We start from the raw sequence: 13,103 nt of genomic DNA, 5'->3' as shown, positions 1-13,103 counted from the left end.
AGCGAATATGTGTGTGTGTGTGTGCGTGTGTGTGAGAGAGCGAGAGCATCGCTCAAGAGTTAGGGCGACAGCTGCAAGAGCACATCTGGAAGAGGGGGAGGGGGATTGACGAGGAGGGGACCAGCGCGACTCCCCCCAGCCCCCACCCCTGCCCTCTCAGCTTCAGGGCCGAGAGCCCGAGCAGCCAGCGGTTACCTGTCCTAGGTTGATGAATCCGTACTTGCTGGCTATGCGGTTGGCCTCCGGGAAGCCGCCGGCGATTTTGACTGCCCAGTGGTTGGTGTAGACGCGCGTCCGGCACACGGGGAGCAGGCAGCCCCCGAGCAGCGCCAGCACGCACAGCAAGTCCAGCCGTCCCGGGCAGCAGCAGCGGCTCCCCCAGCCCATGGCCCCGGCTCTTCGCTGCTCCTTCGCTCGCTCGCTTGCTCCGCGCACTAAGCTGCGCGCACAACTAACTTCTCCGGCCTGGGCCGCCCCGGCTCGCAGCCCCCGGCCGCCGCGGCTCGCAGCCCTGGGCGATCGGCAGGAGGCGGCGAGCCCCGGCAGGGAGCAGAGCAGCGAGCCTCGCGCCGACTCCTAGACCATCCCTGGGGCTCCGGGGACCTGTGCTCCCAGCTCTCTGGCCCGCGGGGCGGTCGGCCGGCGCTCCCCGGCTCGGGCGCAGGAGGCGGCTGAGTGGGGCGGGCGCCCTCCCGCTGCTGGGTCTCGCCGGGCTCGGCTCCCGGACTCTCCGACTCGCCCTCGCTCCTCCCGGGGCCCCCGAGCGCGGCGGAGGCGGCGGTGCAGGCAGCGGCGGGGCGCCCCCTCTGCTGGCCCAGGTTCCGAGCGCTCGCTAGCTCTCTCCCCGCGCTCCCTCCGGCTCCGAGCGGCGCGCCGGGAGTGTAAGTGGCAATGGCAGCAGCACCCGCTCTGCATAAATGACTCCCCCCGCCCCGCTCGACACCCCTCCTTTCCCACATCCCCCTCCTCCTCTCCCTCCTCCGCCCGCCCGAAAGCGGCCACGGCCAGGCGCCAACCAGGTCCTAGCGCCGCCGGGTTCTTCAGGCTGTAGCCTCCAGGGTCCTGGGCAGCAAAAGCGAGTCTTTCCAAAGGGCTGGGAAGAGAGCCCCGGTGTGGAGGTTTTACCCCCTTCTCCCCCCTCCCTCCTGGATTTGTATTAATTTACCGCCACTTCCCGAAAGACTAAAGAGATTTACAAGCTGGTTCTAGTCAAGTGCCCCGAAGATTCATTCATCCTAGCTCTGAACCTCCTCAAACAACGAGGTATTTAAGGAGGTCACTTGCGTGTCAATTGCCGAACAAATAACCCGAGATTTTCACTTCGTTAATTCTTCACGCTTTTCAGCAACTGTTTATTTTACACATTCTGCTCCCGGGAGAAGCTACCACACAGGACCGTAAGGCGCATCGACTCTTGCAAAAGCCAGCCACGGCGGTTCCAAAGCCGAGTCTGCTGCCTGCTGACTTTCGAAATCCGTGCTTCCAATACTAGGCAACGCCACGGAAGAGTAAAATTCCAGTCGCGCAACTGGGGAAAGATGTTTCTGTGTATATTCGGTATGAAAGTGGATGGAGTTGTTGGGGCCAAGGAAATAACTTCATTCATTCGTTCCACTGAGTCTGATGAGGGCTTCTTTTTCTCCACCAAGGGAGAAGTTTTGCAACTTTTTCAAGCACGGCCCTGTAACAGTGAGAGACTTTGATAGAAAAAGGACCACAGAGGAATTTCGAATGAAATAAATGTGTGACTGCGCCGCCTTCATTGCTGTATCTTGCGCTGTGACTGCAGCAGGCAGGAGGGAGCACGGATTAACCCGCTTCTGCTGAACCACCTCCCCGCCTTTTCTGGCACAGGGACGACTTCTTGTGAATAGAAAATGTACCCCTTATGAAATAATTCAATTGACCTTAAAAGTATTCACTCTGTCCCTAACCCGGGCCCCCCTTTTCCCTCTCCTTTTCCCATCCCCCATTCCCTTTCTTCCTAGGCATTGGTTAAATGTATTTGAGGGTAATTAACCCATCACACCTATAGCTTTGGGTAATGATTCTTTTATCTGCCTAGGGCTTTACTTTCCTCCCTTATCCTCTCAGCTGAACCATAGCTGCAGACACAAAACATGTAAATTTTATAAAATTCATAGTTAAGTTCATAAAATTATCATTTTATGACATTTTACACATCGTATAATGTATGCCCTATTATTTACTCTTGAAAACAAACCCACCAAATAACCTTATTCCCACACTACTGACGAAGAAGTGGAAGATCAGAAGAACTAAATCATTTGCAGAAAGATATGTATTTTACTCATTTACTTATTTGACTGGTTGGACACATCTTTTGAGCACCTAGAATGTGCCAGGCATTGTGCTAGATACTGGAGAAAGAGGAGGAGGGGGAAGATGGGGAGGCACCAAGGACTAATGGAATTCAGACTCTCTGAATAACTCTAAATGTGGTTTATTGTTATTGTTGTTATTTGTAGATATTAAAGCATAAGTACTATGCTTATGCTTTGGGCTTTAGAGTTTCGGTACAGCCTTGCTACTGGCTAGTCCCTTTGCACATTCCCTCTTCAACCTGGAGCCTAGAAAGTTTACAACCTATTAGGTCACTGTTAATTGCCACCCAGACTACCTGCATCTATTCACAGGGACATTGGATTATTCCTCTAGAGGCTGATGGATTTCACATGGGATGGGAAGACCTCAGCCAAGATCCAATTCTCAATATACGCCAGTCAGCCGTATTGAAGAATTGAAGGCGTTTGCTGTCAGATTGGAGGGAGAGCCTGTCGGCCAATGATCCACAGGAGGGTGGCCACTGCGAGGACTACACAATCTACTTCATGAGTCGAGTTTGCAGCATGGCCTGTGGGTTTCTCTGTGACTCTGGGCCATTATTGTTTAGGACAGCAAAGGCAGCACAAAAATGCTTCTCTTTGAAAGCTATGTTGCCTCTGGGCTTCGACTTCTGCATGAAATGAAGGGGCATCACCACACCAGGTCTCCTGAGGCCTGGAGGTTGTTTCCTAAGAGTGGCAAATTTCTCATTGATATTTTTTCTCCAGGGTGTGTCTCTCTTTTTCTTTCCACTAACACTCTTGCCTTCTGTGAGCATGCCCTGCTTGTAACACACACACAGCATACACTGCATTGAGCATGAGAGAGAATTGGAAAGTCAGGTAGGAAAATGGGCAACCACTTTTCTGCTTTGTAAACCAATCCCTGGGCCAGCATTTAGCTTACTCAAAGGGTGTATTCTTCCATTTGGATGCATACTTATTCAGAAGGGAAAAAACTAGCTCTGTTCAAAAAAATAAAAAAGATTTGGAGCCCCCATTCATCTGTCAAATCAAACATATGAATGTAGATTCATTCATCTTGGTGTCCATCGCTTTCACGGTTCTCTTCCACTTCAATTATGTGTGTTTTCTCAAAGAGTGGGATTCTCAAACCTAAATAATACTACTCCCACTGGTGCACAAGCACACCCTGCTTCCTGCTTTGAGATCTACCTTAATGAACTCATTAGTTTCCTTGATTAGAGCCAGTTGGCCAGAATGAAGCTTCCAAATAAGGATCAATAGCTGAAGCAAAAAAACAACCAAAAAACAAACCTTCTTTCATGACCTTCAGCTTTGTTGGTTATCACACTCAGCCCTATTATCAATGCCTCAGTAGCCAAAAGAACAAGGAACTGACAGAATAGTAATGATTAGTGCACAACCATCACTAACATTGGAAAAGAAGCTGAAAAGCTAAAATCTAAGTCTTCCCCAAATGCTTCCTTTTTGTCTGCTAAGAGTAGCACCCACGATTTGACCCTTCTCTCTCCCTCTGTAACATGCCATGTGGCAGGAAACTAGGCAGTTTTAAGTTTTACTCTGCCTTATACTTAGCAACATATTACTTGATAATGAGGCCCCACTAGTGTTTGGCCTCTCTGCCAAGGTCCCTCACAGCTCTAACAGAAAAATCCAGTGAAATGAGATGAACAGAAATCCAGGCAGTTTAGTACAAGAAGTGAATAAGAACTCCATAGGACTCATCTTGAAACTCGGCAAATGGGAATTATTCTGGGAAGAGTTTGCCTTCTGAGACATCTCATTTCTTCCTCTGCTACATCCTTTGTTGGAAAATGACCTTTAAGATCTCTTCCAACCTGAGATTCTGTGAATCAACAATAAATTGGTAATGGAAAGTTTGGAGCTGCCAAGGGGGAAAACTGCCCCTAGAAATTTCACTGCCCAGTAGGGGAGTCAGTAAATTTATGGGGATTCTAATCACTTTTCTAGTATATCAAGTTCAGAATCGGCAGTGGAAATTTGTCAAATTTAATAATGGTAATAATAATAAATGGTAGTTATTATTACTGTTTATTAAGAACTAGTTCTATGCCAGGCACTGAGCCAAACACATTTCAGGCCTTAATCTCATTCACAGAACATCGGAGCTGAAAGAGACCTTAGGTATCATAGACCCTAACTTATTTATTTAATAGAAAAGAAAATGGAGGCCAATACTCTGTAATAACCTATATGGGAAAAGAATCTGAAAAAGAATAGATATATGAATATGTATAACTAAATCATTTTGCTGTACACCTGAAACTAACACAACATTGTAAATCAACTATACTCCAAAATAAAATTTAAAAAAAAATTACACTGGGTTTCATGTTTAAAAAAAAAAAACTAATTTGGAAGACATTAATCCTATCATGGAAAAAATAAGTTAAGAAATGGATGAATAATAGAAATAAAACGAAGGAAGGAACTATACAGAAAGAAAGTAGATCAGTGATTGACAGTTCTGGGGATTAACTGCAAGAGAATACATTTAAGGCTAAGAAAGTAATCTATATCTTGATTGTAGTGGTGGTTATATTTGTCAAAACTTGTCAAATTATAAAATGAATGCATTTACTTTTATATAAATTATACGTCAATAAAGTTGATTTTTTAGAAATAAACAAAAAAAACAAAGGAAGGGATACATGGACCAAAGATAATAGTGGGCTATGAACCTAGGATTAACATTAATCTAATTTGCAAATTTGGGTTAATAAATTCAATCAGGAGAATGGACACCTGACTTAACATTTCAGATTCTTTAGATGTTTAACTACCACCATCTAAAAATATGACCCATGACACATATGAGCCCAGGAAAAAAGTTAATTCAGGGCTTGATATTACCTTTTTGTATAATATTTAAATAATGGGACACTAATAGGTGACTAACGTCTTGCAGATTTTGGGAAGCTTTTGCTCCTTCTTCAACCTGCTTGAAGTTGTCTAAGATTGGCATAATTGGCCCTCATCTGTGGACATTTAAATCCTACAAAGACAAGCGGGGTCTCAGAAAGCTTTCCAGTTGGAAGCAAAGTGTAAAGGTTGTGGGTGACTTCCTTCAGATATACATATGAAAGAAGTGACACCAACTCTGTCACCTTCTAGCTTCTATCCCTCATCACAGAGCAGTATACCCATCAGGATGGATATGGTGGATGGATGTGATGTTCCCCTCTCCCTAAATTAGACTCTAATTCAGGGAAAAGCAGGTAGAGAGGGGTGGGGGGAAAAATCAAAGCAATAGGCTTGGGTCTTGGAGATTTACCCACCAAAAGGAATGAATCCTATGACAATGGCAGCAGCCGTCCCCTAAGAGTCAAGACTTGCTCTCTTTGTAATGCCTCTGGACCATTTTCTCCAAGACGTTTTATTGGCTCTTTTACTCTTAAACCTCTCAGAGAATCAGGGGTTTAATAACTACTGACTCAACTGATCTTGTTTGGATTAAGTTGAATGGACCCTTGGAATTAAAACATTTTTTGAGTTCAGGCTGTGTAGCTCTAATTCAATAATGCCAAATGATACACTGTAATTCAAAGCACATCTGCTATGACTTTTACTTGTTTATCTGAAGCAAGATAAATTATGACAAAATTATTTCGCAAATACCTTGTATTAGTACATCCTTTACACTTACTACATTTCACCATTTCCAGAAACTGTATACCTAGATCACTCATCATTATGTCATGTGCATGACATAACTTCATTCTTCCCATGGTGTATTCTGGATGTAGTTGTTACACAACAATTGTAAAGCTTCTGCTCCCTACCAACCTTCCCTAAACCTACTTCAGATTTTAGGAATGCATGAAAAAAGGACATTTTATGTCACCCTTAACCTTTAGAAGCATGGTAAATAAAGGTATTTATTAGTAAGATACTCCAGAGCTGAACCTCATTGCAGTAGTTTGCCTGGAAAGAAAGGAGTTCAGCTTACACTTAATGCCAGTGAGCATCTACTATTCTTTATTGTTCTGTAGAGAACGGTGGCAAAGTTCTATTTTCAAAAAGGTTATCCCATACTTACAAATAATTCATTGATAAAATTTTATTTGTCTAAAGGCAGTGGAAATACAATTCAACAGGACGCCTCTTCAGGGCTTTCCAATTGTAAAAACGTGTAAGATTTCCCTGGCTTTTTATTTACAAGTTTCCTGCGATGGCTCAAAACCAGATCCTGCATTAAAAAAAACTATGATTTGGACTCTGGCAGTGCTACACTTTTAAGTCCTATGACTTAGTTGGCTCCCCCAGAGTATCAAGAACTGAGTCCACTAAATCACTGGAAACCCTGAGGCAGGTTTCTCTCTTCAATTTTCTCCAAATATGAGCAGGGAAACTTGATTCATAGATGTGCTAAATAAGACTATAATATAAATAGGCTGTATAAATGCTAAATATTGCCTTCTGTGAGTGAAGATGAGACCAAGTTTTATGAAAATACTGTGCATCATAATTAGAGTTTGGGTGAGGAAGACATTTCTCTAGTACTGCTGTTCATTTATTTAAAAAATAATTAGAGTACTGTTTAGAGATCTGGTAGAATATTGAACCGTGAGAGGTGAGCATAGATTGAATCCTGTAGGAAAGAACAGGCAATATATTTGGTATCATTAATCCTTTCTTATGCTAGTCTTTGTCATACATATTGTGCATGTGTCCATACAGATACAAGCTGGCAAATTCACAGGATATTTGCATGTTGACATTTTGGCAGCGAAATGAAAAATGAAAAGATTTTGCAGAGAATGTCAGCAATGCAAAACTTAGTGACATTCTATAAAACTGGGCTAAGCATTACTAGGAAAAAAAAAATCTTAAGGGATGGTGGAAGTTAAGATTTCTAGGCTCGGACTTCCCTGGTGGCGCAGTGGTTAAGAATCCGCCTGCCAGGGCAGGGGACATGGGTTCAAGCCCTGGTCCGGGAAGATCCCACATGCCGCGGAGCAACTAAGCCCATGCACTACAACTACTGAGCCTGCGCTCTAGAGCCCGTGAGCCACCAACTACTGAAGCCCGTGTGCCTAGAGCCTGTGCTCTGCAACAAGAGAAGCCACCGCAGTGAGAAGCCCGCGCACCACAACGAAGAGTAGCCCCCGCTTGCCGCAACTAGAGAAAAGCCCGTGCGCAGCAATGAAGACCCGATGCAGCCAAAAATAAATAAATTGATTAATTTTTTAAAAAAAAAGATTTCTAGGCTCAAAGGAGCTGGGTGCTAGATGTTAGATGAAAAACTTACAGGCAAAAAGCTGATCACCTAAAGGTCAGGGAAATATTCAAGGCCACACCACTGACTAGATGAAAGAATTGGATGCACATGGAATTGATTTTGCATTTAATAATCTGGACACTTTGGAAAACACTTTTTCTACCCAACTGTGTTGTTTGGGGGTGAGCTCTGGGTTTAGCAGATGGAGTCTCATGATTTGAGAGGTGTGAGGTTCCAGAAGTGGTTCAGTTATGTGTGGAAACTAATGACTCTGAAACAAATGATCTAATCAATATTCTATTATCCAATAGCCCTTTGACTTACATTGGGCCTGGAATGCTGCAATTTCTCCTGTGTTAGTCATGCCTTCTGTATGTTTAATGATAAACTCTCTGCCAAATGGAGTCTAGGCAGGAACAGGCCTTTTCCGTTCTACAAATTCAAAGTAAAATTCCCTGAAAGCAACGGGATCAAAGGAAAAGAGGAAATTGGCAAATCTCTATAGCCAGGGTGAAAGTCAGCCCTGTCACACTGATTGGACAAATAATAACCCCGAGTGCTCTTGAGGACTATTATTGATAGAGCATTGACAGAGCATTTCTTTAGACTTTTCAAAGTACTTTCAGGTTATTATAATATTTACTCCTCAGAGTGACACGCCAAATAAGTGGAGACATCGTCATTATTTTAACACTGTCACAGCCATCTCAGTCACTTTACAGATATGGAAAGAGGGTGCTGAAACGATGTTTGCAGCTGCACACAGCTACGGAGTGATGGGACTTGGCCTGGAAGTCAGGATTTCTGAATCCTGTATTTGTGCTAATTCCACTATCCCAGAGTTACAACAAAGTCCCTACAAAGATAAGCCCCCTAAAATATATACTTCTGTCCTATTCCCATGCCTCTACCAGTCACTCATTGTGGAAAGTTTTTGTGTTGTTAGCCGAGGAGGAGAGACTGGAGAATTCGCAGCTAAGGGCCTTCCTTCAGGGGTTCCTGAGTCCGTCATCAAGTAGCAGTTACCCCTCCCCTCATCTTTCTTCACCTCAAAGTCCAGTCATTTCTCAGCTCTGTCCCCAGATGGATATCCAAATCAACACCTCTCCAAAAGTTTCTAGGAAGAAAGCAGACGTGGGATTCATTGTGTCTAAATGCTTTTTCTCCTTTCTGACTGAATTCAGAGGTTTTCTTTTCATTTGCTAAGTTTCCAGGTCCTGCAAACTATGGATGTGATTAATTGCAATGTGCCCATATGACGAAACTCCACTAGTTTTAGGAGAGGCAATTGTGAAGTCTTGTTGGAATTCATTATAATGGACACTCTCGTAAAGAATGGTTTTAAGGTTCTCAGTCAGTTACATGCTTACTTTATAGGTGACCCAATTATCAGAGCTGTTCTTACTTGATGGCCAAAGGTGCATTTTTAAAATTGGACCTTTTCCTTATATCAATTATACCTCGATAGAGCTATTTTTAAAACTGTGTTCTTGGGCTTCCCTGGAGGCGCAGTGGTTGAGAATCTGCCTGCCAGTGCAGGGGACGCGGGTTCGAGCCCTGGTCTGGGAAGATCCCACATGCCGCGGAGCAACTAGGCCCGTGAGCCACAACTACTGAGCCTGCGTGTCTGGAGCCTGTGCTCCAAAACAAGAGAGGCCGCGACAGTGAGAGGCCCGCGCACCGCGATGAAGAGTGGCCCCCGCTCGCCGCAACTAGAGAAAGCCCTCGCACAGAAACGAAGACCCAACACAGCCAAGAATAAATTAAAAAAAAAAAAAAAAAGTGTATGGGTAAAAGCAGCAGATGCCACAAGTAAGATTCATCACAGGTGAGGCAGCATCAACTGCATCTCCTTCCCTTTAGAGCAAATTTAATTCCTTCACCCTATTATCCCCATTTTTCGTCCCATATCTCCCTTGTTCCAAGTTTCCTATCAATTTGTCTATTCATCACATATTGTCCTTCATCACCCTGATCTTCATAAATAATAATAAATGAGAGAAAGTAGTTCAAACAATTTGAGAAAAGGAAATATATAACAATATTTCCACTGCTGAAACATGGCTACTTTCATATTTATGTACTCTCTCCTAGTATTGGTATGAAATCAACTATATCTTTACTAAGTTATAAACACAATATACACTTTTATATTCTGCATTTTTTATATAATGTATACTACAAATATGTCTCTGTGGTCTTTGTAATTATCATTTTAATGATCATACTCCATTGGGTTGATGTATCATAATTTACTAAACTCTACTAAGACATTTAAATTGTTTCCAATTTTTCATTGTTGTAAATAATACTGCAGAGAGTATCTTCATGAATACAGGCTGTGTGTGTTGTAGATTTTTTTTCCTTAGATGAATTAACGTCTTTTGGGTCTCTCATGCTCCAAAAATTAGAGAATGGTTTGCAGCCTCAAACTTTAGAGGGACCAGGTATGTAATTTAAACAAGAGAAGTGGGTCAGTAAATATGGTGAATGAATTAGCTCTTCTCTCAACTCTGATAGCATTCCCCAAATCTACTTCTCTGACTACCAGGATTGCTGCATCCATCCATCCATCCATCCATCCATCCTTCAGTCAGTCAGTCAATACTAGTATTAAAGAAAACAGGCCCAAAATGGAGTTGCTTATGCTAAGACCCACATCAACAAACTGAGACTTCACTTAATTACAGTTTTGACTCTCCCAGAAATGGACTCTTAAAGCAGCCAATCAGGAATCACCTGATCAGCAGTTAGGCAATCTCCTGATAAACCCCTGCCATCCCCTATAGGGAAAGTAACCTTGCAAGAACCAATCTGCCTTTTTCTGTCTAGTATAACTTCCTTGTTCTTGCTTCTTTCTGCCTATAAATGTCTTTCATTTTGTACAGCTCCTCAGAGCTCCTTTTAATCTGCTACATTGGATGCTTCCTAATTCATGAATTGTTGAATAAAGCCAACAAGATCTTTAAAATTTACTCAGTTGAATCAATGACTAATATAGAAGTCACAGTTTCATAAAGCTTTAAGCCATTTGTTGAAACACTTCAATTGTTATATTATTATTTAATTTGTCTAATTGTCAATGCTAAGTGCTGACACTAAGAAAGAAGGTGAGGGGGTGAAGATACTGCTGGAGTGGTCCAGGCAATTTCATGGAGAAAACAGAGCTTGAGATAAATTTTAAAAGATAGGTTGGGGGTTGAGTTTGAATAGAATGAAAATATTATACGATTTTCATATTTGGTATACTTCTCAGTGCCAAATCTCAGGGAGCTTAAGATTTTAAGAATTTTTTTTTTAATTAATTTATTTTTTTTGGCTGTGTTGGGTCTTCATTTTCTATGCGAGGGCTTCCTCTAGTTGCGGCAAGCGGGGGCCACTCTCCATCGCGGTGCGCGGGCCTCTCACTATCGTAGCCTCTCTTGTTGCGGAGCACAGGCTCCAGACGCGCAGGCTCAGTAGTTGTGGCTCACGGGCCTAGTTGCTCCGCGGCACGTGGGATCTTCCCAGACCAGGGCTCGAACCCGCGTCCCCTGCATTAGCAGGCAGACTCTCAACCACTGCGCCACCAGGGAAGCCCCAAGAATTTTTTTTTTTTTTTATAATTTTAACCAAAGTTCTCTAACTCACAAGGAATTTCTCTTCAACCAATGAGAATCTTTATGACTCTCTGTTTCCCCTTAAGATTAAAAGTCAATTTCTGAGCAAAGTATGAGGATTTGAGCTCTTGATTGGATTAGGGGAAAGTGCTCTGTTCTCTGAGACATTTAAAATCCATTCAAAATAATCTCCTAGTCTCCAGCAAGGCCAAGGCAGGAAAGTGGAATACCATTAACCTTCCCTGTAAAGGTTGCCAGTCTGCCAACAGGATTCCCCAAATGCAGCTTTTGGCTGCTCCAGTAACCAGAGCACAGAGGTTTGTTTCCAATAAGTTCAAACATCCTGAAGGATGCTTGATGGGTCTATAAAGTAATTTAAAATTTACTTGAAACTCTGCAATCTAATCAATAACACCAAAGGCCTTACTCAAGTGAAACAATCAACAAAAATCACCAATTTCCTGTTCTAACAAAGAAAGAATGGCCATTTCCTCTCTCCCTTCAGGTCTCATTCATGCAGGTTTTCTCTTTAAATAACATATGCATTAAGGGTTTCAAGTATTTTCTTTAAAAATGTTCATTTCTTTCCTGTCACTCTTCCCTCCTTTTCTGCTTAAAGTCTTTAATACATCTTGTCTGCAATTTTAAGTATTTAATTTCTTCACTGCATTATTTAAAGAAAAGACAATTTTGAGGATGCAGTATGCATGAAAGAAGTATGACTCCATGTAAAAATTGAAGAAAATTGTGTTAACACCGCACTGCAGCAGATTATTTAGTACAGAATATTCACGAACTCTTTTTCCTTAGTGTATCCTCTTGTAAATACGGACTAAATGACCATTTTGCTTACTGTGTCAGATAAATACCAATGAAGAAAAGACCTTCAGGAGCCTGAAGAAAGGAGATGTAAGTAAAGGTAGGTCACTCTATTCTGTAAAAAACATTTAGAAATGGGTCAAGATAAAAACAAAACTAGAAATGCTTATCACAGCATTTAACTATAGTTCTCTTTGAATCTTTCTCCCAACATAAAAATAAGATGGCATAGCAGTAACATTGGAAGCAAGTTCAATTTGTAAAAATGAATGGTTAGCTTATAGTTAAGACACATTCTTCAACCAAAAGTTTAATTTCCTCAAAGTTTGAGATAGCTGAACTTTTTTCAAAATGTCCTTTTTTGATTGGATGAGTGTAAGTTTACTGCAGAAAAAAATTTAAAAAATAAAAATATTCCATAACTTTCCCAAACACCTCTAACCTCTAATCACTATCTGGGTTTTTTTTTAAATCTACTTTCTCTCTCATATTATACATTAGGCAAATTATACATATGTGTGTATAATGTACACACATACACATATGTAGTTTTTCTCCAAATATTTCATTTTCATTTATTTTCACTTATATATTTCAAATATATTCTATTTCCCCATTTATTTTTTAAATATGTCTTTTCATGGCTGCAAGAGAGTTATCATACAGATATACTACACACACACACACACACACACACACACACACACACATTGTATAGATACACATACATAACCATTATTCTATTGTGGACAATATAGGTCATTTCCAATTTGGGGGGAGTATATTACAGATAATACTGTACTGGCATCTGTATAGAGGCACATCCTCTTGGTTCAATGATTTTCACAGAGCAAGCTTTGCAGTCTGAAAATGACCTATGACATAGCCTGATTCTACATGGAAGTCATAAAATATCAAAAACTATAAAGAAGCTATGCTGTGTGGTGTCAACACTGCAGGCGACCTGGGTTTAAACACCAGATTTACCACTTGTATGATCTTGGGAAAATTCCTTAAAACTTTTCTGTTTCTATCTTTATCTGTAAAATGGGTATAATTCTAGGACCTACTTCATAAATCTGTAGTGAAGATTCAATAAAATAATTTATGAAA

At 41.9% G+C, this 13,103-nt stretch overlaps 1 protein-coding gene and 1 long non-coding RNA gene across 9 annotated transcripts in view; one reads left to right on the top strand and one right to left on the bottom strand.

Annotated features, from left to right (window-relative positions):
• The window catches only part of PCSK5 (proprotein convertase subtilisin/kexin type 5), a 465,151-nt gene extending 464,261 nt beyond the window's left edge, over window positions 1-890 (bottom strand). For 6 of the 8 annotated variants that reach the window (XM_082401326.1, XM_082401328.1, XM_082401327.1 and 3 more), the window contains exon 1: window positions 196-890. In XM_082401326.1, coding sequence (XP_082257452.1) covers window positions 196-387 — 192 coding nt within the window. In that variant the 5' untranslated portion in view covers window positions 388-890. The remainder of the gene's footprint in view (window positions 1-195) is intronic. The other 2 variants (XM_082401331.1, XM_082401334.1) reach the window with 2 other exon arrangements.
• A 553-nt stretch (window positions 891-1,443) lies between these two features.
• Window positions 1,444-11,168, top strand: LOC309633151. The gene is made up of 2 exons (XR_014247350.1): window positions 1,444-1,557; window positions 1,650-11,168. It is a non-coding gene; the product is annotated as an uncharacterized lncRNA (long non-coding RNA).
• Window positions 11,169-13,103: the final 1,935 nt, after the last annotated feature.

The sequence above is a fragment of the Balaenoptera borealis genome (assembly GCF_965194805.1).
Source record: "Balaenoptera borealis genome assembly, chromosome: 8".
NCBI classification, from domain to species: domain Eukaryota; kingdom Metazoa; phylum Chordata; class Mammalia; order Artiodactyla; family Balaenopteridae; genus Balaenoptera; species Balaenoptera borealis.
The sequence above is the reverse complement of the archived record's forward strand: the minus strand, read 5'-3'. Positions and strand labels throughout refer to the sequence as shown.